This window comes from Micromesistius poutassou, assembly GCF_964030765.1.
Source record: "Micromesistius poutassou genome assembly, chromosome: 13".
In the NCBI taxonomy this organism is placed as follows: Eukaryota; Metazoa; Chordata; class Actinopteri; order Gadiformes; family Gadidae; genus Micromesistius; species Micromesistius poutassou.
In genome coordinates, this window is record NC_140283.1 from 12,442,506 (window position 1) to 12,467,194 (window position 24,689).

The 24,689-nt window shown below is 44.8% G+C and overlaps 1 protein-coding gene across 2 annotated transcripts in view; it reads right to left on the reverse strand.

Annotated features, from left to right (window-relative positions):
• abcc8 (ATP-binding cassette, sub-family C (CFTR/MRP), member 8) overlaps positions 1 to 24,689 on the reverse strand; it is a gene marked incomplete at its 5' end in the record, with an annotated part of 48,061 nt that overhangs the window by 19,831 nt on the left and 3,541 nt on the right. Inside the window, 16 exons of one of the 2 annotated variants that reach the window (XM_084476838.1) lie at positions 3,513 to 3,618; positions 3,789 to 3,861; positions 4,370 to 4,549; positions 4,929 to 5,043; positions 5,536 to 5,681; positions 6,336 to 6,376; positions 7,081 to 7,243; positions 9,036 to 9,170; positions 11,641 to 11,796; positions 12,408 to 12,572; positions 14,384 to 14,572; positions 17,089 to 17,331; positions 18,734 to 18,900; positions 20,627 to 20,748; positions 21,840 to 21,981; positions 23,597 to 23,759. In XM_084476838.1, coding sequence (XP_084332964.1) covers positions 3,513 to 3,618; positions 3,789 to 3,861; positions 4,370 to 4,549; positions 4,929 to 5,043; positions 5,536 to 5,681; positions 6,336 to 6,376; positions 7,081 to 7,243; positions 9,036 to 9,170; positions 11,641 to 11,796; positions 12,408 to 12,572; positions 14,384 to 14,572; positions 17,089 to 17,331; positions 18,734 to 18,900; positions 20,627 to 20,748; positions 21,840 to 21,981; positions 23,597 to 23,759 — 2,306 coding nt within the window. Of the gene's footprint in view, positions 1 to 3,512; positions 3,619 to 3,788; positions 3,862 to 4,369; positions 4,550 to 4,928; positions 5,044 to 5,535; positions 5,682 to 6,335; positions 6,377 to 7,080; positions 7,244 to 9,035; positions 9,171 to 11,640; positions 11,797 to 12,407; positions 12,573 to 14,383; positions 14,573 to 17,079; positions 17,332 to 18,733; positions 18,901 to 20,626; positions 20,749 to 21,839; positions 21,982 to 23,596; positions 23,760 to 24,689 lie in introns of both variants that reach the window. The other variant, XM_084476839.1, reaches the window with a different exon arrangement.

Below are 24,689 nucleotides of genomic sequence, written 5' to 3' on the forward strand. Positions count from 1 at the left end.
ACACTTAATATAAGTGTCTTCATTAGCACCGCAGTTGGGACCAGCACATGTTTAAAGTCTCTGCCATGACAGAGTTCTCAGCTGTTGGACATATCCTGTAGCGTAGGGACACCTTAGATCCCAGCGGCGGCGTACACACGCCCGCAGACAGACACGTACAGACAGACGCCGTAGACGCTGCGTCAGAGTCATAGGAGGAAACAAGAGGTGATCTCATCATGAGGAGGTGCAAGGCCTTGAAATATCAGCTTCATGCGTTTGAGTAAAACCTGTAAACAATGATGGTAAAGTTAATTAAGCTTCACTGTGGTTAATGCGGCCCCTGGAGCGATGAATTGATTACATCTACTAATTGATTAAAGGTAGGGTAGGCAATTTATTTAAGAAGCTTTTTTGTTATATTTGATCAAGTGTGACGTGGCCTGTAATAAGCCAGGTAATACAGACAGGTAAGCCATCCAATCATTTCATTCGTGCAGACCTGTCTACCTACCTACACGGCTACCTGCGTGTGCACTCTGCCCGTGCAATCATTGTACATGATTGTACATGACTTCAACAAGGTTAGGCCGACCTATTGCTAAAGTTAGCTCTTTGGGGGAGTGGGGCTTTGGAGGGAAGCCTGAAGGGAAGGGTGGGACTTGGCAGGTGACTCTGCTTGATGACAGCTGTCTTGGCATAGTACGGCTGCTCATAAGCATCTCCTCGCCTGATATTAGGGGAGTTTTTAGGTTTTAGGGAGTGTCACACGTCTGTCAAGCCCTTTACAACTGGGATTTAAGGACTTTATGAACAAATTAATTTGATGTGAATATCATGTCGCTGCATGTTCTGATCTCCCTTGGGAGGTTTATTTGCTGCACGTTATACTTTTCACTGGCTGCTATGGCTAAACAATAATTAACTTTAAATTAACGAGGTCAAACTGAACCAATGGTTTACATGAGAATTACTTCAGTGTTTATCTTGCTAATGAGTCGTAGGCAGCCGTGAAGCATTTTTAACGACGTGCGTGACAACACTTAAGCAAGTATCACGAACAAACCCTTCCCCGCTTGAGACCATGTCATCAGCTGAGAGGGACCCATTACCAGGTGATTGTCTGTCACATTATGGAGCCCGTCACCATAGCAACAGGGTACTCAGACCACAGATGCCGGAGATCATGTCTTTTAACCATCAGATGTCATCCATCAACCTATCTACCTGATAACCAAGGCTCATTTACTCTTATGTGAAGCAAACAAAGACGCTAGCCAAAAGCTTTCAACCATCAACTCTTAAATCTCTGTCATGAAAAACAATCCAGGAAGAGAGAACGTAAACATTCTGGAAAAGTCTGAAAATCCTATGTGAACAAATGATAAAGAAAAATAAGAAACATATACTTGTTTGGTTTGGTCCGTCGGTATTCATCAAAACATTTCAGAGGATGGATAGCGAAGAGGAACTGGCCTCGGTCCTATCATGTTCCAGAGAACATCTCCAAATGCTCTATCACTACTTCATTAGCAGGGCCCGGGGTCGGGTGGCAGCCCTGTAGGCTGGCTCTGCGATACTTGAGTGGAGGTCCGGGCCAGAAGAGGAGAGAAACCTGTTTTGATACCTCGCCACGACCCGATTATGCTGCCAGGGGGGAGTGGATGGCACGTGTGTGTGTGTTTGTGTGTGTGTGTGTGTGTGTGTGTGTGTGTGTGTGTGTGTGTGCGTGTGCGTGTGCGTGTGCGTGTGCATGTGTGTGTGTGCGTGTGTGTATGTGTATGTGTGCTACTGTATGTGTGTGTGCAACATGAAACTGGGAGGGGCACAGTGGTGGAAGTAGATGACATGTGTGTCTGCGTGTGGGTGTTTGCGTGTCTGTGTGTGTGTGTGCATCTGTGTGTGTGTGTGTGTGTGTGTGTGTGTGTGTGTGTGTGTGTGTGTGTGTGTGTGTGTGTGAGTGTAAATGCCTGACTAATTGCAATGTAACAATATAGTGTTGGAATGAAAAGAGGTTGGCCGACAAATTGAGCCGGGTGGGACCTGGCACTGGACCAGATGATGAGAGTCGCGCTCCAATGTCTTCCTAATTGAAAGTCTTAGGAGATATTGCGCGTCAGGAAAAGGCCAACCGGAGAGGTGTGGGAACACTATGTCGTGTTTTAACAAGGCGCTATGGTAGCAAACGCAGAGGAGAGGACAAGCGACAACCGGAGTGGAGGAGCGGCACTCCGGACGGGGATTAGTGATGATCCACTGGGACCAGTCAAGGGGAGGCTGTTATTATCGTTATTTACTGTTGTGAACTCAAGTGTCTAATGGCTTTTTGAGCTCCTGCTTGAGAAGCAATAAGTACCACTGCATTTCTCTAAAGTGCATTTATTATTCATTTGTAATGAAAATGTCCCAGTTTGCCGCTCACAACCCTGAAGGTTTAATGTGTATTGCTTGATGTTGTTGAACAAGGAAAGTCGTTGTCTCTCTGACAGCCCAATTCTTCAACCAGACGGCACATTATTGAAAAGATCTGGATCTTGGAGGGCTTTGGAGGTTAAAACCACATCCAAAGCCAGATCCAAAAAGCAATCGGTTCGCTCTAAATGCTTTTGAACATTCTTCTGCGGTAACGTCATTTTGTTGCTTCGTTTTTGTCCTTGAATTTTCTTTTTTTTTTACATTAGACCTGAATTTTTTTTTTTGCTCCCAGAGCATCGACCAAAGCATCAACCCCAAAAAGAAAAATTCATGGACTCAATTGTAAAATAAATCAGTCCTCTTAGGGAATTAAAGGATATGGCCGGTATGCTAAGATGCTGAGATGCTAAGAACCAAGGCTAATTGATGACATTGTCTAGATGTAAGTAGTGTTGAGATGTAAATCGGCAATGAGTTTTGTTCAACTAAGCCTGTCTCGCTAACAGTCGCTGTATACACGTTCCAAAATTGGGCACTTCATCAACATCCCTCCGATTCTAAACGAGTATTTTAAGTACTCTGTAACACTTGTATGGAAAAGAATGAATGTCAACAGCTCGCCCTCTCCCTGTTGTCATAACGTGAGTAGACCTGGAGACAGGCTGAGTTGAACAAAAACTAGAGTGGTTTATAACTCCACATAGACAATGTAAACAATTAACCAGCTGTATTAGCCAACCAGACAAATTCTTTAATAGTTTCTGGTGTATTGGCCAAAGCAGTTGATTAAGGTTGTGGATGGGCATAAAGCTGTTCAGTACTGACTGCTTTGTGAAGGTCAAAGCACTGTTTAAGCTGATTTCTAATTAATTAAATGTAATGTATAGTATATTTATACATGTATATTTCAAGTCTAATCCAACACTAATCTAAACCATTAATTCCCAGCACATCAGTTAGTATTTTAGGTTTAGTCGATAAAATGTTACTTGCTGGAATTTGTCACAGCTAGTGGCAACTGACTAACTGTCTGACTGGCTGGCTGGTTGACCAGCTGACTGACTAATTGCAAGGTTAACTGGCCAATGAAATGCATGACTGAGTGACCAGTGACTGACCTGTTCCATGTCACTGTGCCTGAGACTCTCTGCATCTCTCCCAGCGCTGCCAAAAGCAGAGACGATTTCCCACAACCCACCTGGCCCACTATCATGGTCAGCTGACCTGGAAGCGTTGGTTTGGAGTTCAGGAAATTTAAATGAAAAGAAGAAGGAGAAGGAAAACAAAGTGTCAAAAAGTAGCAATACAAGAGATCAACCAGGTTGTACAGGTTGTACCAGGTTGTTGAATGTGTGTGTAAAAAGCCTAGGCATGAAATTCAAAACTTTGCTCACCAAATGGGATTTTGATATCCACATTGGAAAGGGTTGGTGGTCCGTCCGTCCAAGTAAAATACCCACTGGTTATCTGTATAGAGAGAGAGTATAAGGTATTATGAATATATATATATAATATGATTACAATAAAATACAAATACAGAGGTATCTATCTATCTATAATATACATATATCCGTCTATCCATTTATCTGTCAATCTATATATAATAATAATAATAATAATAATATCTTTATTTATACAGCACTTATCAAAACAGTGTTACAAACTGCTTTACAAAATAATCAAACAAAGCAAATGTCAAAATGCATATAAATACAAAGATACACATTAAAACAACAAAATTACAATAAATAGAGAGTGTACCAGGCAAAACATAGGGAACCAAATTTTACTTAAATAAACTCTTTAAAAGCTTTGCGGTACAAGTGCGTATATATGTATCTACCTCTCTATCTATCCATCCATCCATCTATCCATCCATCTATCTATCTTTCTATCCATCCATCTATATTTAGGTCTATCCATCCATCCATCCATCTGTCTATCCTCCTAATCCTAGGAGGATAGACCTGCCCACCTTGAGGCAGGTGTCCTGGTCCATCCCCGGGGGCCCGGCCCCCTCCCACTGGGTGCCAGAGTCGCTCCACTCCTCACGGGGGGCTCTCTTCCTGTTCACCACCTTCAGGGGCTGCAGGGGGCGGGTGGAGGAGGAGGAGGAGGAGGAGGAGGAAGAGGGAGGGCCTGGCTTAGAGGACGACTAGAGGAGGGTTATGTACAGACACACATTTTACAGTGAGAGGCGGTGTGGGACGAGTGAGGGCAGAATGGATGGAAGGAAGACGAGAAGAGAGAGAGAGGGAGAGAGAGAGAGTGTGTGAAGCCTCGTCACACCAGCTGGACATTCAGCACGCCTTCCGATCACGCTGAGGGGACTCGCCCTTTGCGACTGGATTGTGAAAGATACACTTAGCGACTTAGTGTGCATGTATGTACATTCAGTGTGGGATTGTCTGTATCTTTGTGTGTGTATGCATATTTGTGTTTGTGTGTGTGTGTGTGTGTGTGTGTGTGTGTGTGTGTGTGTGTGTGTCAGTGTGTGGGTGTTTGTGTGTGTGTGTGTGTGTGTGTGTGCCTACCAGAGCCTGGTATTTATTCTTGTTGTGGTTACTGGTTCCAGTAGGTATGACAGCGCTGGCCTCTTGCTCATCGCCGATCTCTTCGCTGGAGAAAAACTCACTGAGCTTCTGAACACTGAGGAGACACATAGACAAACAGATAGAGAGAGAGAGAGAGAGAGAGAGAGAGAGAAAGAGAGAGAGACAGAGACAGAGACAGAGACAGAGACAGAGACAGAGAGACAGACAGACAGACAGACAGACGGACATTATTCCCAATCTGTACATGTACAGTATGTTCTTACAGCCATCGGTTGAGTACGATAAGAATACAATTAATTCATACAGATATTGTTAATCTGAAATTATTAAACATGGCATATGGAATCTTTGTCTTCTAATATGTCACAAAGGTATGTCCTGTGAGGGTAATTACCCTTGTACTGATTTGGACATTTCAAGTATCTTTATCAGTCAATATAGCAGTCCTGTGTTAAACTGCTCATTATATTTTCCGGTCCAAAGATTTAACCCAATTCTCTAATGAGGAAAATATGTATTGTAATATGTATTGTAATTGTATTGTAATCAATTTCAACAAAGCATTATGGGAACTATAGTTCCTCACCTGACCAGGGCCTTGACGGTGGAGCGTACCACGCTGGACAGCAGAAATAGGGGTGTGACCAGGATATGAAAGAGAGAGAGGGATGCAAAGGCCACTGCTGGGGACAGGTCGGCATCCTCGGAAATGTGGACATGAACTACGAATGTCTATAAGCAGAAAATGTTTGGAAAGGGTGCTCAAGGTTAGTGTTAAGAACATGTTAGGGTTTAGTTTGAGTATCCATAGCCTTTATCCGTCTCATTTGTCATTGCTAACCTCTGTCACAGTCAAGGCTTCTATAATTACAATGCTGTATTTAGTTCTTGCACTATGTCACCTTAAAAACTTTCAACTGTCATCTGACTGGCTGACTGGCTGGGTGACAGACTGACTGACTGTCGGTAGGTGACGGTGTTGACCACAAGGGGTATTTAAACAGCAATGGTACGTTCAATTCCCATTTTGTCACGGCGACTGTCCCAGCCTCCACGTTCCAAAGCTTAATAACCCCTCTCTCCTGTCCCTCGTTAGTCCTTGTTAGTCCTCGTTAGTTCTCTAATCACCTCTGTCCTGACTGCCTAGTGCCTTTATATTCTCCTCAGTCTCCCTTCAAACAATGACATGAACTTAGCTGACTGATCCATCTATGTTGTTTGACTTCAGGTTTTCTGTATGCTACCATAGTAACACTCTTTTCCTGCACCTGTACTCTGTACACTGTATTTCCCAGACATGAAGATTGGAACACGTCTGATCATTTCTGATCAATATTAAATGATACCTGAAGTATTAAGTTCAGTGATAAGCTATGGGCTTCTTACCGTTAGTACTGCTGCTATAGGGATGGCTGCATTCATGAATACTGAGAACACAATCACACACACAGACACACACACACACAGTTTAAAAGGAATGGCATTTTTGAAAGAGATTTCACAAGTGTGAATAATCAGCACCATGGGCGGAACAGATAGATGCTTTTCTTTGATCTCAGCATGGCCACAGTCTTTCTCTGGAACATGAGCAATGACCATGTGTACTAAATTCACAAAACAACATGCACAAACTTGAGGAAAACAAGTCAACAACAGATGCTGAAGCTGCCCTCAACCCATTGAACACTGCAGTAAGTGTGACTTGATATGTATATTTGATATACATGCATAACTTATGTACATTATTGAGTTGTAGTTATCGACTTAGAAACCATGGCGGTCTTGTACACGTCCACACTTTGTCTTCATACGTTGTACATACACACATTCTTGTATGTATAATGCCTTTTCATTATATTACTTAATTGTATTCCGTACCCTTTCTTCTGTTATGTGGAGCTCATCCATTGTTAAGACTAAAGGACACAGAGCGCAAATTACACTAGGTAGCCAAACCCAATTAAAAAGGAAAAGATCACAGCACAAGGACAGTGGAATGGAGCCGGGCCGCATCGGCCACATTCCACTGCTCCGTGTGGGACTCAGGTCTATTCTGGAACCAACGACCATTCAAAACCCCTGCGTCCACCGGGATGGATGGAGCCAGGTGAGGCCCGGCAGCAGGTCTTACTGGAGATGGAGGTGTAGAGGGCGAAGGCCTTCAGGCTGCTCAGTTCCTTGCCGCGCGTCTCCTCCACACTGTCGCAGAAGATGTTCTCCCAGGCATACAGCTTCAGCAGCTTGATGCCCCTCAGCAGCTCGTTGGTCTTCTTCAAGCGCTCGCTCGAGTAGTCCTGGAGGGAGGGAGGTAGAGAGAACAATAGACTGTTCAAATAACGTGGACGTAGCAAAATCCGTGACCTGTGTGTTGGTTTAAACGCGACCGTTTTGAGGGTGTAGATGTGACTCCTACAGAGCCAACCCATTGTTTGAAACCAGCGGTTGACACCCTCTGTATTTAATATTTTGAGGGTGGGAATTGAAAGGCTGCTTTGTGTTTCTCTATGGCCATTAATGTTCCAGCCTTTATAACTTTTTCATGAAATATAACAGGGCTCCCTTGAAAAAGAGGCTGAAGGTCTCAATGGGACTCACCTGGATAAATAAAGGTTAAATAAAATAAAAATAACTGACAAACAGGAGCTATCCCATATTTCTGACTCCTTTAGCGACACAGCAGATAAGAGTAGCTATGTTGTGAAACAGAAATGTCATAATTAACTTTCAATTATGTTATTAAGGGTAATCAAAGTGTTCATTAAGCATCAGAAAGTGATGTTCCATGTTCTCCAATGCAATCTCAGCTAATTTCAGTCATTTAATGGGTGGAGCCTATTTTACCTTCTGTCTATGTTGCCAAGCTGCTGACTAACTTCTGTACACTTACGTGGCGGGCCAGGCCATTTATCGGTTGTAGATCCTGTTGTCACTTTAATCTGGGTTGTGCAACACTTTTTTGTAGCTAATCCAATTTTAATTGCCTGCTTTGATGGTTCTCAGCCTTCCTTGCAAACTGTATCAGATAAAACCGTCTGTTAATGAATGGACCAATGTCAGTGAAACAGTGCTCTAAAAATAGTACTCTCTTTCAAAGTCACACATAAACAAACTCGGAGAGAAGGCTGAGAGGAATCTGAAAGGCCTAGACATCTCAAACATTGTATACAGGGTTTGAATTATTCAACTGCTCTTCTCTTCACAAACACAGGTGTATTTTAAGGTTGCTCTGGGGGTGGTGTGACTATCAACATAGCAACATAGATATTTCAACATAGCTTAGATCGCCTGGGGGGTACGTCCTTGACAAAACTGTGAACAGTACCTCGACGGTTTTAACATTATAATATATATATAATTCACTGTAGACACCTCTATGACAAGTGTATATGAAGGCAGTGTGACTACATCACATGCGGTGTGCTGAACACCCACAGCTGTAGGGCGGTTCACTTGGAGGGAACACAGACACTTGTGTTGTTGTGTTGGTTGGAGCTGGACAGGAGGAGCCGACAGAGCCCTCTGGTGACTGTCTGATTAGCATACAATGTGTGTGTGGGTAGCAGCACAAACACTACCCACACGACTTTATAACAGAGTCGTGGTTGTGATACAGATGACTTAATATTGAGTGACACTGTTTGCCAAGACGTCTAGTGTGGCCCCATTGAAGCTAGAAGAGCTTCCTTAAATTGTGACCTTTGATAATGTGTCATGTGATTCAGGATCTTAGGGCGCTAAATCACACCTATTTTTATCTTACACCGCCTTGAACGCACCATCAAAGGTTATGGTTTCATAAATGAGAGTTATGCAACAATGTCACAACAAGCAATAAAAGAAAGCCTTCGCTTGCTGCCACTAGATGATAAAATGAGCATGCAACATATCATTGTTGAAAGATATATAGTGTACTGCAATGGAATTAAGTCACAAGACCCTGGTCAACAAAAGACAACTGAGTTAGATGAGTAGGGAGTAAATTTGTATTTACTCAAATAAGTAAAACTAAGTAGTTAGGGAAAAGTTGCAAAACTAATCCCAGACAGGGAGTTTAAGATGGACGATGAACCGAGGAGTCACACTGACCAGAGTGCTCTTCTGGGCTTGGGAAAGTTTGGTGGCCACAAAGTACTGTACTGGAGCCAACACGGCGATGACCGTGGCGCCAATCAACGCACTGATCCCCAAGAGGTAGTAGAGCAGGATCACTCCCACGATGATCTGAGGGAGAGAGACATCGAGACAGAGGGAGAGAGAGAGAGAGAGAGAGAGAGAGAGAGAGAGAGAGAGAGAGAGAGAGAGAGAGAGAGAGAGAGAGAGAGAGAGAGACAGAGAGAGAGAGACAGAGAGAGAGAGACAGAGAGAGAGAGAGAGTCAGAGAGTGACAGAGAGAGAGAGAGAGAGACAGAGATAGAGAGACAAAGAGACAGAGAGAGAGAGCCAGAGAGAGATGGAGAGAGAGAGAGCACAGAGTGGTTACAAAATGATTAGGAAATAAAGGACAGTTGATATAAGTTTCTCTTTGCAATATATTGGGGATTATATTATAATCCTTTGGCATGAGTTCCATAACCCAGATACAAAAGGGATCCTTTCCATATCTCAAAGTGTTGCTAACATCTGGGCGGTTGCCAGAAGATGCATGAATCAAGTGTAGTGACAGCCTTGGAGTGTATATTGACACACACTCACACACACAGACACACAGACACACAAAGCATTCGCACACACACAGATGAACACGCACACGGATGCACTTCCACACACACACTTTTCACAATTTATTTTTTTATTAAACCTATCAGAGGCTAATTGTGTCAGAACGTAGATACTAAGTTGTGTGTGTGTGTGTGTGTGTGTATGTGTGTATGTGTGTGTGTGTATGCGTGCCTGTCTGCGTGCATGTGTGGAAAAGAAAGCCCATTGCGGTTATGATTGCTGGTGAAGACCAAACCAAACTGAACAGTCCAGGCTCAACGCCTCAGTATGTTTCCCTATCAAGCCCTCATATAACACCTTCCATTAGTGCTGCAGCCCCCCATAACGGCCCTGGGGAGCGACCTGCCACACACACTGGAGGCGACAACAGGGCTGTACACAGAGAGCATACTAATGCCACACCATTGTGACGCACAGCAACAGCTCTGAGAAAGACTCAACGCAGCTGGAAGTGACTGGCTTCCTGAAGGTAAGTTCCTCGAGGGAACACATTGAGACCCAAGGTAGACACGGATGATGCTGACAGAATGACTCTCTGTCTCAGCCTCATGTTTTGTACTCCTTGTTTAAAGTGATGGAGCGACTCTGATCGCTGTCGTGTGGATATGCTAATGCTCGCTGACCGGGATTGTCACCACGTCTTAGCAAACGGGCAGCAAACAGCTGCTTACTGAAGGGCTGATGGGTTGCTCTGTTTGGATGACATTTTGTCCCAAGGATTTGTGATTTTAATATGTATAAAAGGCACTGCAAGGCCAGATGGGTTTTATAGGTTTTAGACCTGAGTGAACATTAAATACGTCATACTGCTTTGTGAAGTCTCCCGACAAAACATGCAGGCGAGTTGATGAAAAACAATAAAACATATTACTTCTCTGAGCTTCAAGAGGCAAGAGGGAGACAGACATTGTTGAGTACCATTCAGGAGATGCATCACACCAGTGTAAAGAAAACAAAGCTTACTTGTAGTCAGTTTGCTTCAGTCTCACACTGACGATGACCAAGAACACAAAACTATAATGATAATGGTTTAAGGAGATAAGGATGGAGGAGGAGGAATATCAAGATACTATATCAAGATAATGATAATGGTTTAAGGAGATAAGGATGGAGGAGGAGGAATATCAAGATACAGAGACACACACAGACACACACACACAATCATAATACATACATCTTTGCGTGTGATTTATTGATCTCATGTGTTTCCCAGAGTGAGATGAAAGTCTGCAACCCCCTGACATGCCTTATGAATGAGTATTGCATTCTCCTCTCTTGCCTGAGGGAGCGTGAAGGGCACAGGTTTGCTGTATGAAAGGCAGAAAATAGGTGTGGAGCACATAATGCATTTTGACTCCATGAGGAGCCATGACAAAGAGCAGCCTGCGTCAATACTGAGAAAGACAAACATGACGCAAGTCCACACAAAACAGTATAGAAGAGCGTACATGCTGAATCCAATCGCATTGGTAGTGTGCTTGCTTTCTGAACCATTGTTGGTTTACTCTACATATGACTCATTCATAATGAATACCTCACATTCGCCCAGCAGTCACACACTGACCAAGATTTCATCCAAGCATGGCAACAACACCAGCGACCAGCAGTTAGTGGATGTTGAGTGAATTTGTCACTCATTTAGGGCATTTAGCGGACGCTTTTGTCCAAAGCGACAACCATTAATACACATTCACACACCAACGGCGGAGTCAACCATGCAAGGCGACAGCCAGCTCGTCGGGAGCAGTTAGAGTTAGGTGTCTTGCTCAGGGACACCTCAACACTGCCGGTGAACCCACTGTAACCCCTGAGCAACTGCCGAAGGACATCTTAACACATCAACCCAACAACCCCCAGCGCACCGCTAAATGGTGGATGGTTTCTCCCGGAAGAGCTGATGGAGCGAGTGGATTGCTGAAAAACATCTTGACGGACTCTCATAGTCCACCTTTAACACGGGTGGACGGCTCACCTGGAAGGGCATGGCCCACAGGTTGGGGCAGAGGAAGAAGAACCACATGAGCTGGTTGGTGTCGATGGCCACCAGGTTGCAGATCTGTGCCACCGTCAGCTCGCCCATGGACATGTTGGAGGTGCACAGGCGCATGATCTTGTTGTAGATCTTGGTCTGGGAGGGGCAGAGAGAGAGAGGGACTTGTTGGCATTCAAGTCCAAGTGTCACAGAACAACAAAGGAGAGGTAGGAGACCACAAAGCTCAGCCTTTGCAGAGCGGTGCAGAGAATCATACCTCACATATATACATTTATGGGGCTTATTTATTGGCCTTATTAAGTCAGGGATGGCCGACATTTTTTAAAGGGGATATGTGCCCAGACAACCCTATTTTTGGGTGAATTATAAAGTAAGCTTGTCTGTTTTGACAGGATCCTGTACATGGTTTCATCTGTGACATTGTTTAATTGGTTTTCATCCTTTAGCTAAGGTGTTCTTCCCTTGTCTAATTGGCTTGCGCCATGGTGCAGAGTGTGAACTAGGTTGAAATATTTGCTGAGAACACGGAAACAGGAAAGCTAATATAATGTGGCTACCAGAAAAAAATAAATGCTTTGTAGTTTTATCCATTCCTGAAGACATGGATTTAATGAGTCTTAAGATCTTAAGAAGGAAAAATAATGCACTTATAAGTGGAAATGTCATACAAATTGAATGCACTGGACATATAGGGGCAATGCCATATAAGGGCAACACTTCCACGCAGTCCCACTGCCTCACAGCACCTGTATGGCTCCTCGCAGGTTGATGCCGGTCTCGATGGCCACGTAGTAGGAGGCCTGCAGGAAGGTCCTCTGTAGGAGGAGAGCAGAGAACAACAGCACGGCCAGAACATAGGCATTCTCCAGGAACTCCTGGGAGGAGATGAAGTTGATCCCCATGAGCTTGATCTAATGGTAGAGAGGCAGCAAGACCAAGAGAGAGGGAGAGAGAGACACAGAGAGACAGAGAGAGAGACAGAGACAGGGAGTGAGAGAGAGAGGGAGAGAGAGAGAGAGACAGAGTCAGAGAGAGAGAGAGACAGAGAGTGAGAGAGAGAGAGAGAGAGAGAGAGAGAGCGGGAGAGAGAGGCATTTGATGAAGTGGTAGGATAAAACACATAAATTGCTTACAATTATATATAGAAGAGAGGGAGAGCGAGGGACTGTCAGGGTTTGGGGTTTGAGTCCCAACGGGGCCAGCCATGCTCAGAATATATTCACTCATACAGTACAGTAAGAGGTTTTGGATAAAATAACACAGAGTTCTCTTCCCCATTTCTGCAAGTTGGAAGTGATTACTAAATCGTGTGTTAAAAAGCAGTTAGGGCAGTGAAACAAGGTTGGACCGAAAGAGGAGTAGAGTGAAAGGGTCAGGGAGGCCAAATGACCCCTTGAGGAAGAAACGATTAATTTCACACCAGGTCATATATTATTCATCATCTCCACTGTAAGAATAGAGACGGAGTGATGAATGATTGATATTAAATTAATCGTAGCATTAGCCATGCAATTAGACATCTACCTCTGTCAGTCAGTCAGTCAGTCAGTCAGTCTGCCTATGGAATCATCTATCTTTCTTTTTATCTCTCTATAACTCAATCTATCACCAGTTCTCTAAAATCAGATGTTTTTTTTTATCTATTTGTTTTTTATAAACCCTTCAACGGTCTGCACTCTGCCATGATTAAATGGGCTCTCTAAATCTATTTTAAAGAGGCACCGACCTATTCTTCAGAAGAGGAAAGAGCCTTGTACCGCTCCAACATTTCACTTTTGATAATCCTCTCCATCGCACAGCAACAAATAATTCAGGAGGCATTCTATTGCACACTATGTCGTCTGTAGGTCAGTCTCCGGACTGGCCTAGGTCCCTAGGTTCCAAACCCAGAGACCCAGGACACAGAGACGACAGAACAGATCAAAACATTGAATATTTACCATGCATGCTTCAGTTAGCACCATGGCAACAGGACCCAGGTGGTATCAAATGTCCCCAGAAACATGGCCGTGACCTCCCAGAGGTTGGTGGTTGAAGCCTTGCAGCACCACAGCCTGGTCATTCTGTTTGTCAGTCTGTCTGTTTGGCTGTCTGTCTGTCCACCAGGGATCGGTATAACTGCTGATATTGGCTCTGTTGATCTGTCTTTAGACAAAGGGACCATTTTCATCTGAGGTCTATCTTAACATTTCAGAATACCACAAATTCGACGACCGTTCTGCCACTTGCCACTTGCAACTGTCTGATGCCAACTGACTCGCTGGGTGGGAGGGGTTTTGGCAGTGTCAATAGCAACAGAGACATGCCCCCTGCAGGACATTCTTGTCAACCAAGAGATTAGGTACGGGATGGCCGGCATTTTTCTTTTGTACACTATATATCGATTATAGAATATGATTTTATTGATTACATTATTTAAACCCCACATCGATCAGCATTGACTAAGATATGTCCAGGTCGTTTTAAGCTATGCACTAGTTCAAATGTTACATATACCATTAACTGAATGTTGTCATGGCGATGTTGAAACAACATCCATCATCCGTCCATCTAATTTATCCACGGCACCAACACTGAAAGCCTTGTCCCACATGAGATTACGGCGTTCGTGTCAATGGACCTTATTAGCAGCCATCTGGGTTCCCTCTTCGATCCGCCAAGCTAGCGTTAAGAACCAAGGTGGCCGCTATGTGATTGAGGCACAGGGGGACGGCGCTCTCACCGTGGGCTGGATCGATCGGTTGTCCTTGCTGACGTGGTGGACGATGCCGGAGATGCAGAGCGGGCCGGCGAAGCCCAGCAGGTCGGCCAGGAGACGGAAGGTGATGCTGAGGATCAAGGGCCGGCCGAAGGCCTTCCGCAGGGCCTTCCAGATCTGCTTCGGCCCCAGGGGGATGGAGCCCTCGGGCCTCTGGTAGAGACCAATGAGGCAGAGGATGAAAGAGAAAACAAAGGATGGAAGGAAATGAGGCGGAGTGAAGTTGTATTTCTGTTCTACAGCACCTGCTCCCTGGCTAGCCTGGGGGCAGGCTTTGAATGTGGGTTTTAAAATGCTGTCATTATTTGACACCACTGCCATGTTTAATCACTTTAATGTGCATGTCACTAATTACATACACTTTGTTATTTCTGTACTTTTTGGACATTTCCAGCGTGGTTGATATTGATGATCAAAGAAACATCTGGACGGTCAAAGCAAAGTAAACTATCCCACAACATCCCCCATGTGTATTGGTGTGTTTCTGTTTGAGTATGTGTGTGTTTGTGTTTGTGTTTGTGTGTGTGTGTGTGTGTGTGTGTGTGTGTGTGTGTGTGTGTGTGTGTGTGTGTGTGCACATGCATGTGTCTGTTTGTGTGACAACAGATGTGACATTTAGCGTCTGCCCTCTGCTTCCGCAGCCATCTCTTCGTTAACAAAACATTTATGAAGACTGCTCACTCATGACCTCACACACACACACACAAACCCCAACAAACACACAGCTGTGTGTGTGTGTCTAATACGGGAGTTGAAATAACATCAAGATCTGAGGCACCCCGACACCAACTTCCCATGATAGGCGAGGTCAAAGGTCAGGATGTGACGCACGGTTCACAGTGAAGCGGAGTCCACTGCTCAGAAATGTTGTGTTTGGTGCTAAACCCCCCAGCACCCAGGCGCCTGACCCCACCCAGAGCCTTCTGTCCCCCCCCCCCCCATCTACAAGCCCCTCTCCCCCAGGACTCGTCAGCCTCTCTCATCCCTCCTGCCTGCCGGACGGAATCCCTGCTTCGTTCACACCGGAAGAGTCGGTGACGAATTAGTGACGGAACTCTGCAACCTTTGACCTGTCGGAAAACACTGACCCTGATGGATGGTGACCTCGGCCTTGACCCCTGGCACATGCAAAGCGGACAGGCAGACAGACAGGGACAAAGACAGACAGACGGACGGGAACAAAGAATGACGGACAGACAGACAGACAGGAACAAAGACAGACAGATGCAAAGACAGACAGATGCAAAGACAGATAAACAGACATACAGAGAGACAGGCAGACGGACAGATAAACAGACAGACAGAAAGACAGGCAGACAGAGAGACAGACAGAAACAAAGACAGAGAGCACGACAGGCAGGCAGGCAGACAGACAGACAGACAGACAGACAGACAGAAACAAAGACAGACAGCATGACCGGCAGGCAGGCAGACAGACAGACAGACAGACAGACAAACAGACCGCCTGACAGGCAGGCAGACAGACCTAACAAACAGACAAGACCAGATGACAGGCAGACAGACAGGCATGAAGTCAAGAGAGAAAGAGAGACAGAGAGAGAATGAAAGGGAAACGTCTCTCTCTGGCTCCGGTTGTATAGCAAAAAAGAATACCGCTATGTCCTTTCTTAATCACTTTCCTTGACCTCGATGGAAAACTCGATGGGCTCAAAGAAAGATGTCAAGTGCACTTACACTAGGCTTTATGGATGGATTTGGATATGGGTCTGCCGTGGGGAAACTACAATGTTCCGGAGATGGACTACTAAAAGCACATTTTAGATACTTTGCAACCTGCATTATTACCGTGTTGTTTCATGCAGGCTTTAAATGAACAACCCTGTGGAAAATATTACTTAATTACCAAGGTTGGAATGGAAATAAAAAATGAATATAGGCTATCAAGAAAGAGAAACTCATTATGCATGTCTACTCAGGGTCATGGCATGAATCCCGTTAATTATCGTCATGGTGATTGGTTGTTTTTTCGATAAAGGATGAATGGTGCGTCACTTTAAACGATGCTGCCGCAAGGAGTTGTGGGATGGCATTATCTCCTTCCATCTGTAAAGGATGTTCCCTATGCTGTACCCTATGCTAGAGGAGATAAGAAAGGAAGCACTCAAAGCACTTTTCCTTGGCCTTTATTCTAATAATAAATATGAATAAATATTATTATAATTGAATATAATTCTATCAGCCCTTATTATGGCTGCCATGTCATTTCACTCAGTAAGGAACCTTTCCCAGCAAAATAGACTGCAGCTTCTGTCTCTGAGTGTGAGGGAGGATCTGAGCGACGGTTAATCCAGTCTGGTGATCACACAACCACTGACTGTGTGCAAAACCATTACATAATCACTTCCACCCCTGTGGTCTCTGGGAGATAAACATCCATGTTAATCCCCACATGACCATGTGAGCAGGCATACATAGTCTGCTTAAGCCTGTTTTACAATTCAATGTATCGATCCAAATACAATTACAAAATAAGCCCACATGCTGAAACAATGGCGTTTCCCATGTTCATACAAACCAATGCACCGCAAAATCAATGTCGAACCCTGTGATCATGGGAACCGGACACCATGGTGTTTCCCCTTCCTTCCCTTCTAGACCCCTTCCTCTAAGAGCAGCCGGACGGCCGACCAGTCGCTCACCGCTCGGAGCTTCTGGGCATCGAAGGCCCGGTGCAGCTTCAGGTAGTTGGTGAGGGCCCTCATGGCGATGGGCAGCTTGCCGATGACCTTGAGGTCGATGGGCCGGCGGTGGGCGGCGGTGATGAAGGTGTTCATCCACCAGTAGGTGGCCTTGGACAGCAGGTTGACGAAGGGCTGCAGGAAGCGCACGCCCAGGTCCTGGAGATCCTCGGGGGGCTTCACCTCGGTGGGGTCGGCGTAGCACACGTAGCGCTGCGCGGACCGCAGAGGAGGATCATGGGAAAAAGAGGAGGGGAAGGTGAGATGTTGATGGTTGAAGAAGCAGAGCCCTCTGGGACTAGCTGGGGTAGGTCAATACACTTGATGGTTTATGCATGCACGCACATGAGGCACGCACGCAGGCTCACATACACACTTGCACGCATGCTTACGCACGCCCCCTGCACACATGCACACACACACACACACACACACACACACACACACACACACACACACACACACACACAACCACACAGACACACACACATACACACACACACACAAACACAAACACAGCTGAAAGAGACCTCAGATCATCTGATAAGCTCTGTAGAGGTAGTGATTATGATCATATTCTCTGCCAGATAAACAAGGACCATAATAGAAAAGTCTGTTAAATATGCCCTGAATACGTGATTGTGTGCTTCATTTCCACAGACAGCCTAATGATTTTCACTGGGTGTAAATTATAGCCTGCTGCCGGAATCTTCTATGACCGCCTATTCTGCTGGCTTTATGAAAAGACTCATTTTACTTGTTTCAAACTTCTTAGAAGTAATAGAGCTGTGAAGAAGGGAACATTTTCAGAGAGGAAAGTGTAAATATAATATGAGGGAAGAGACTAAAGAGACTAAATAGCAATGAAAAGGTACAATTTAAAAATGCAGCAATGTTTCCCATTGGTTTATATATTTTTCAAAAGATTCAGTTTCATCCAATTCTACATACTCTGCCTCATATATAATACATATATTAATATATCTGAACAAGCAAATGCTGTCAGGAAGATGAGTACTAAGTGCCTCTACTTCTTATGCAAAATAGGTGAGTGTGTTCAGAGACCCAGCCTCCAAGCACATTGCATATAGGCTTTCAACTGATTTGATTTTGATAAAAAATGATATATCATCTCAAGTGCATAATAATTGAGAAAGACTAACCCACTATAAAATTATGAAATCTATTTCTTCCAATCACAACCTAATCAAATCTCTTTATTGAGGGCATCACAACATGTCCCTGTACTTATTAGAGTAAAATTGGATCTCCGGCCAGAATAAAGAATGATGTAGTTAATTATATGCCTTTATATAGTGTGGATTCCTCAGAGGATACATTTATAAAATGATCCAGCTAAAAGGTCCAATGACAGAATATATATATATATAAATATAAATATTTAATCATGTTGGTCCATGAAGCCTCGAAGAAGAATATTGTGAGAGAAACATAAATTCTTACCCACACACAGACGTTATAGTACTCACACACTACATCACTTAGTGCTGCATGGCTATCATAAAATTGGAATCCCGATGATTCAGCCCCCATTTTGTGATTGTGATCATTCATTGCAGTAAGACGCCTTCCATGCCCATGACGTGTGACTGACCCGGCCCATGATGACCTTGACCTCCACGGCCAGCAGCAGGCCGTAGAGCAGCACCAGCAGCCCGGCGATGCAGTAGCGCAGCTGCCGGGGCCCGATGCCGTGCTCCGTGTACTTGGCGAACTTGATCGTCTTCATGATGAACGCCAACACCCAGTAGATCAGCAGCGCTGTGGAGACACGCGGGGCACGTCAGACACGTACGGGTGCTGCATGCTGATGAAAACAACATCATCGTAATTTTTTTTAGAATTAATAATATAATATTATATAATATAATTCTTTAAGAGAATCTTTAATTCTTTAATAAAATTCACTTTTTTATATATAGGCCTATATCTCTTATCATTATATAGATTTACAGTTGATAGATAGATTATCACTGTGTTGGAATCAAATAATGATAATCAGGGGATATCCACACCAATCACATACTGGTGATATTGCCATTCCGAATTAGGACTGCATGTTTGGGTACATTTTGTTCTCATCAATATATTGACTCTTAGCCAGCTGTGGAATTATTAATGGTGAGACTGACAGAAGGAAGGAGGAGGAGTGAGAATATGGTGCAGACTGGCTGTTTCTCTGTATGAGTCATTCAACCAACGTCTTTATATGTGAGCATCTCCCATAAGAACACGGGATCGGTGGCATTACCCTGTCCATCTTACTTAACTTGGCTGACTCACGTCAACTAAAGAACTACAACTAAAGACCTTGAAATCCCCATCCCACATCAAAATGAATGAAGGGATTTGTTTCTATTTAGTGTCCTACACAAGAACAATCATGGATGGATTTTTTTATTGTATTATTTATTGTATAGCCTGATTCATGATGTACAAACAAATGATCAAAAGCTATAAAAGAAGTGATCAGGAACGGATGCTTATCCAGTTGTCTGGACGCATTCGTCATTGTGTTCAAAACATGCAGAGTGAACATGGCCTTCTTACAATGCCTTCTTCTCAAAAGGAGCTTCCTTTTCATTGATGTGATGAAATTTCATGTAATAACACGATTGGTCCAAAGTCATTCTGCAGCACATTCAAGTCTAAATTGAATGAACCAAATCATCTGTAAATGTACACATTGGCAGAACTGCGCTCCATCTAAAATATAAGTGAATCCCTCACATAATTTCAATCTCCTGGAATTAATAACTTGTGATAACAAAGGTGCTTTAAACGTGTCCTCCCATCATGCCTCACAACCCTATGCTATATTATGTCTTCATTATATAAACATAAATGCAGACAAATAACATAGTCATCTTTTTTTGGAAGCTAGCCGATATCTCCTTAATACTCATGAACACATACTCTGTACTCATATGTACACACTCTTTAATGGAAAGGGAGGGACATGTACACACATGATATGATGATTGTAGCAGCTTCTCCTGCCAACCACTGCCTAGATGGCTCTAATAGACTCCTCCGGCACCAGGACACAGGGGGATGTTGAGTACCAATCATTTAGAGAGTGGGCAAGATGTTACCAACCGAACAGGTGGTGAATGCTGACATGTCGCAGATCTCCCTGAGAGTGTGTGAGGGTGTGTGAGTGGGGACGGCTGCTTCATCCCGTGTGCCTTGATCACTAAATGTACAACAGATGTGCAGCCTCAGAGTCCAGTCAGTCTGACTGTGCGCCAGGTGAGGCCGCTTAAGCCGTCAATCACACACAGACACTCCACATTGATAGCATAGGACAGCTATATCCATGGTAGTCTTGAGTTGTAATGTTAAATGAGTAGAGGGAGGAGAGGGAGAGAACGGTATAGGGGGGGGGGGGTGAGGAAGAGGAACAGCATCAGTGGTGTGTGTGTGTGTGTATGCGTGTGTGTGTGTGTGTGTGTGTGTGTGTGTGTGTGTGTGTGTGTGTGTGTACCTAGCAGGAGCTTGGGGAAGTTGGAGGTCTCGATGTTGTGGTAGTACACGATGGAGGTGATGGCGGCCATGAAGGCCAGCGCCGCCGGCATGTAGAGGTGCAGGTGGTGGGAGGTGCTGAACCTGGGAACACAACACGGACCGTCATGACACAACACGACACAGCCCGTCATGACACAACACGACACAGCCCGTCACAGGGAGGACGCAGGCCTCCATGGAGGGACACCATGGGAACCTTATATTCACACACAGCACCCAAAAATATGCGTACATTTAACATTTGTACGTTTGTACCTACATACATACATACATACATACATACATACATACATACATACATACATACATACATAAAAGCATACCTACATACTTACATACAAACTAACACATACACATATACTGTAGAAAACACACACTATACACACACATACCCACACACAAACCCACACACACACACACACACTCTGTGTGTACTTGAAGATCAAGTCCACCCACACACTCAGTGTGTACTTAAAGATCAAGTCCACTCTCCATTAACAACTGGGGGTGTTATAACAAACCCATTACATGTCTGTACAGCAGATAAAGTGCTCTTCATTTGCTCTAATTTGCCCACCTAAGCCATCGGGCTGTGGAGCGCTGTGGAGCGCCCGCTCCACAGTCTACAGGGAACAAAGTGCACACTACACCATTGTCAGCCGACTACTGGAGGAGATGTCACAACGTTTATAAAAATAGACCCTTCTGGGCAAACTGAGAGAGACAGTGTATGAGAGAGAGAGAGAGAGAGAGAGAGAGAGAGAGAGAGAGAGAGAGAGAGAGAGACAACAGAGAGAGAGTGGGAAGAGAAAGAGAGAGAGGGAGACAGAGGAAGGTAGAGAACGGCAAGGGATAGAGAGAGGATGGGAGAGATAGAGAGAGGGAGGGAGAGCACAAAAGAACATGCGAGAGAAAGAAAGAGAAAGAGAGAGAAGAGAGAGAGAGAGAGAGAGAGAGAGAGAGAGAGAGAGAGAGAGAGAGAGAGAGAGAGAGAGAGAGAGAGAGAGATACATAGCCAGGGGGACAGAGAGTTGCTTGAATGAGTTGAATTGAGTGACATAAATACTAATGAAAACCTTTCCCACATAATCAAGTCCCTCTGATTGGACTGGGTTATACTTACTCTCCACTCAACTCAATCAAGCAGAAGCGGAAAAAAAGAGCCAGCTCACCCATCAGAGACGATGCCCTCGGCCACCTCACACACGAGGACGAAGAGGAGCACAAAGGTGAGCAGCCAGCGCAGGTTGTGGCCGGGGAAGTGCAGCCAGGTGCTGTGGTGAATGTGGACCTTGGAGCTCTGGCTGCCCCAGCCTGCCAGGATGGAGGAGCCACAACACAGACTGGCATATCAGAGACATGCAGACGAAAGGTTTTAAGGCTCATCTCACTGTACAATCCAACCTCTCTGTGCAGGGCTGAGTGGAGAATCACATGGGTATGAATGATTTCCACCGCATATCCTTACGTTGTGGAGATAGATTATTGTAGTCTCTAGACTTTAGCCTCTGTCCGGTGTGTGCAGGCTTGAGGGCCAGTTTGCACACATTATAGTAAATAAAGCAGAAGATATGGGCTAACAGGGTTTGATGTTAATGTCGCTCTCTATTTAGAGGCTCGTGAAACATGTAATATCCTCCTTAGAAACACACTAGAAACAGCTGTGCTCCCTAATTTGACCTCACACAGCTCATAAAGTAGCCAGCTAGCTACAAGCTAACATTCTTCCATTGCGTCCCTCCATATTTCCCGTATTTGGTAAAAAGGTGAGGATAGTGTGACGTAGTTATTGAAGTGATATATTTCTATTAGAGTCAAAGGTCAGTCTCTCGAATTCCTGCCAGCTAAATTATGAAGATATGAAGAGTTATGAAGAGACTCACTTGGAGTGAAATGTATTGTGTGCAATATTGAAAATTGTTGTTCAAAATGGAGTTCTCTTTCATTTCCATCTCTCTTCCCTTTCTCTGTACTGTAATCTTAATGACCACTGGTTCTGAGCTGTTGGCTATCAGTAAAGCCTAGTGCTGAATGTTGCCTAAGCAAGAGCTAACAGAATGATTTTGTTTGGGTTTCTTGCTCAAGGTGAAGTAAAACGTTTACACAGTCTGACTTGAGAAAACTGTGTTGAGGAAGGCACTGTCAAAAGTATATGAACATTCACAGGGAGTACCTAAAAATATACTGTATGCCTTGGCTGCTATCTGCTGCATTTCTGCCATTTTGGACTAATGGCATGACTTTGGAACCCAACAGGCAAATCAGAGAATACTCATTTGGGTTTGTCGGAGTGTGGGAACATAACACAGGTTTTAATGTTAAACACTTCATTTAAGGCACATACGCACAGAGTCACAAGCACGCATATTAATGGAAATTAAAAAATATGTGATTACATCCCTAGAATACTGATGTGACTAAATCACTAGAAGACAGATGTGACTACATCACTAGAAGACAGATGTGACTACATCACTAGAAGACAGATGTAACTACATCACTAGAAGAGAGACAGATGTGACTACATCACTAGAAGAGAGACAGATGTGACTAGATCACTAAAAGAGAGACAGATGTGACTACGTCACTAGAAGAGAGACAGATGTGACTACATCACTAGAAGAGAGACATTAACAGAGTACACTATATTTTAAATCAATGCATGCCCTTTGTGTATCCCTTTTTCACTTATTATGTATATATGTACATTCATTGATATTGTTACATTGATTTACAGCTTTAGATATAGACACTGGAATTGTAATCTTGATTATCTGGGGGAAACGACATGCACACACATTCCTACTGATGTGAGGTATTCAGTTCTACTTTTAACTAGTAGACACAGAATACACATATTTGCACATTTGTGTATGTGTGTGCATTTGCGTGTGTAAACTTATTCACACTCCCATGCAGGCACACTCACCGATGAAGAGGATGGGGAAGGTGATGAAGAGGACAAAGACGTGGGGCACCACGTTGAGCGCGTCCAGGAAGCAGCCGTTGTTGAGGACCCCTCCGTCCACGTTGTACGCCACCGAGTTGTTCTCCACCCCGCAGAACGCCAAGGACATGTTGGAGCCAGGACTCTGCAGGCGGGCGGGCAGCCGGCCGGCAGGAAAGGAGAGATGAGGGAGACAGACGGGGGGAGAGATCTCAGAGCATGTCGTTTCTCTCTACAGCCTCAGAGAGCACCCGCACACCTACGGCATCTCCTTCAAGTTTAAAAAAAAGCTCCAGCCGTCTCCTTGTTACATCCTCCTGAGCTGCTGTGTGCAGAGAGATGCACCCTCGAGGCACAGGAGAGGAGAAAGTGGTGGAGGAGAAGAGGCACAGGCAGAGTCCCAGTCCAGCGCGCTTTATCTAGTGAAGTCCTGTGCAGAAGCCTTGGCTGGGTTTTTTAGAAATGCCCGATCCCGCGCGGATCCTTGCACCCAGCAGTGCCAGACGCGGTTCAGAAGCGTTAGACAAAGCCTGATCGTGTGCAACGCTGCACAGCCCTACTAGGAATGCACCATAGACTCCTTCTGTGGACATGTGCGCATGCTAAGCTCTCTCTCTCTCTCTCTCTCTGTCTATCTTGCGCTCGCTCGCTCTCTCTCTCACGCTGTCTATCGCTCAGATACGCTCAGTAATCTTACTCTCTCCCGTACACATGCACAGGACAAGAGCACACGCCGGCACAAAGCACACAGCATTGGCAGGCTTCTGCAGTGCACCTGCTATTCCTGTCTTGTGCAGGACAGAATCCAGAGTCCGACCTTGGAAGACGACAGCACACTGAGGCTGAATGAGAGAGGAAGGACGGAAGGTAGGGAGGGGAGGGGGCAAGAGATTAATGAATGACTGAGACCGAGGGGGGGAGAGAGAGAGAGGGAGAGAGGAACAAGGAGAGTGAGACAGACCGAGAGAGATACAGAGAGCGTGAGAGTGAGAGAGAGCGGGAGAAAACGGGAGAGAGAGTGAGAGTGCGCGGGAGGGAGTGAGAGAGTGCGGGAGACAGAGTGATAGAGAGCAGG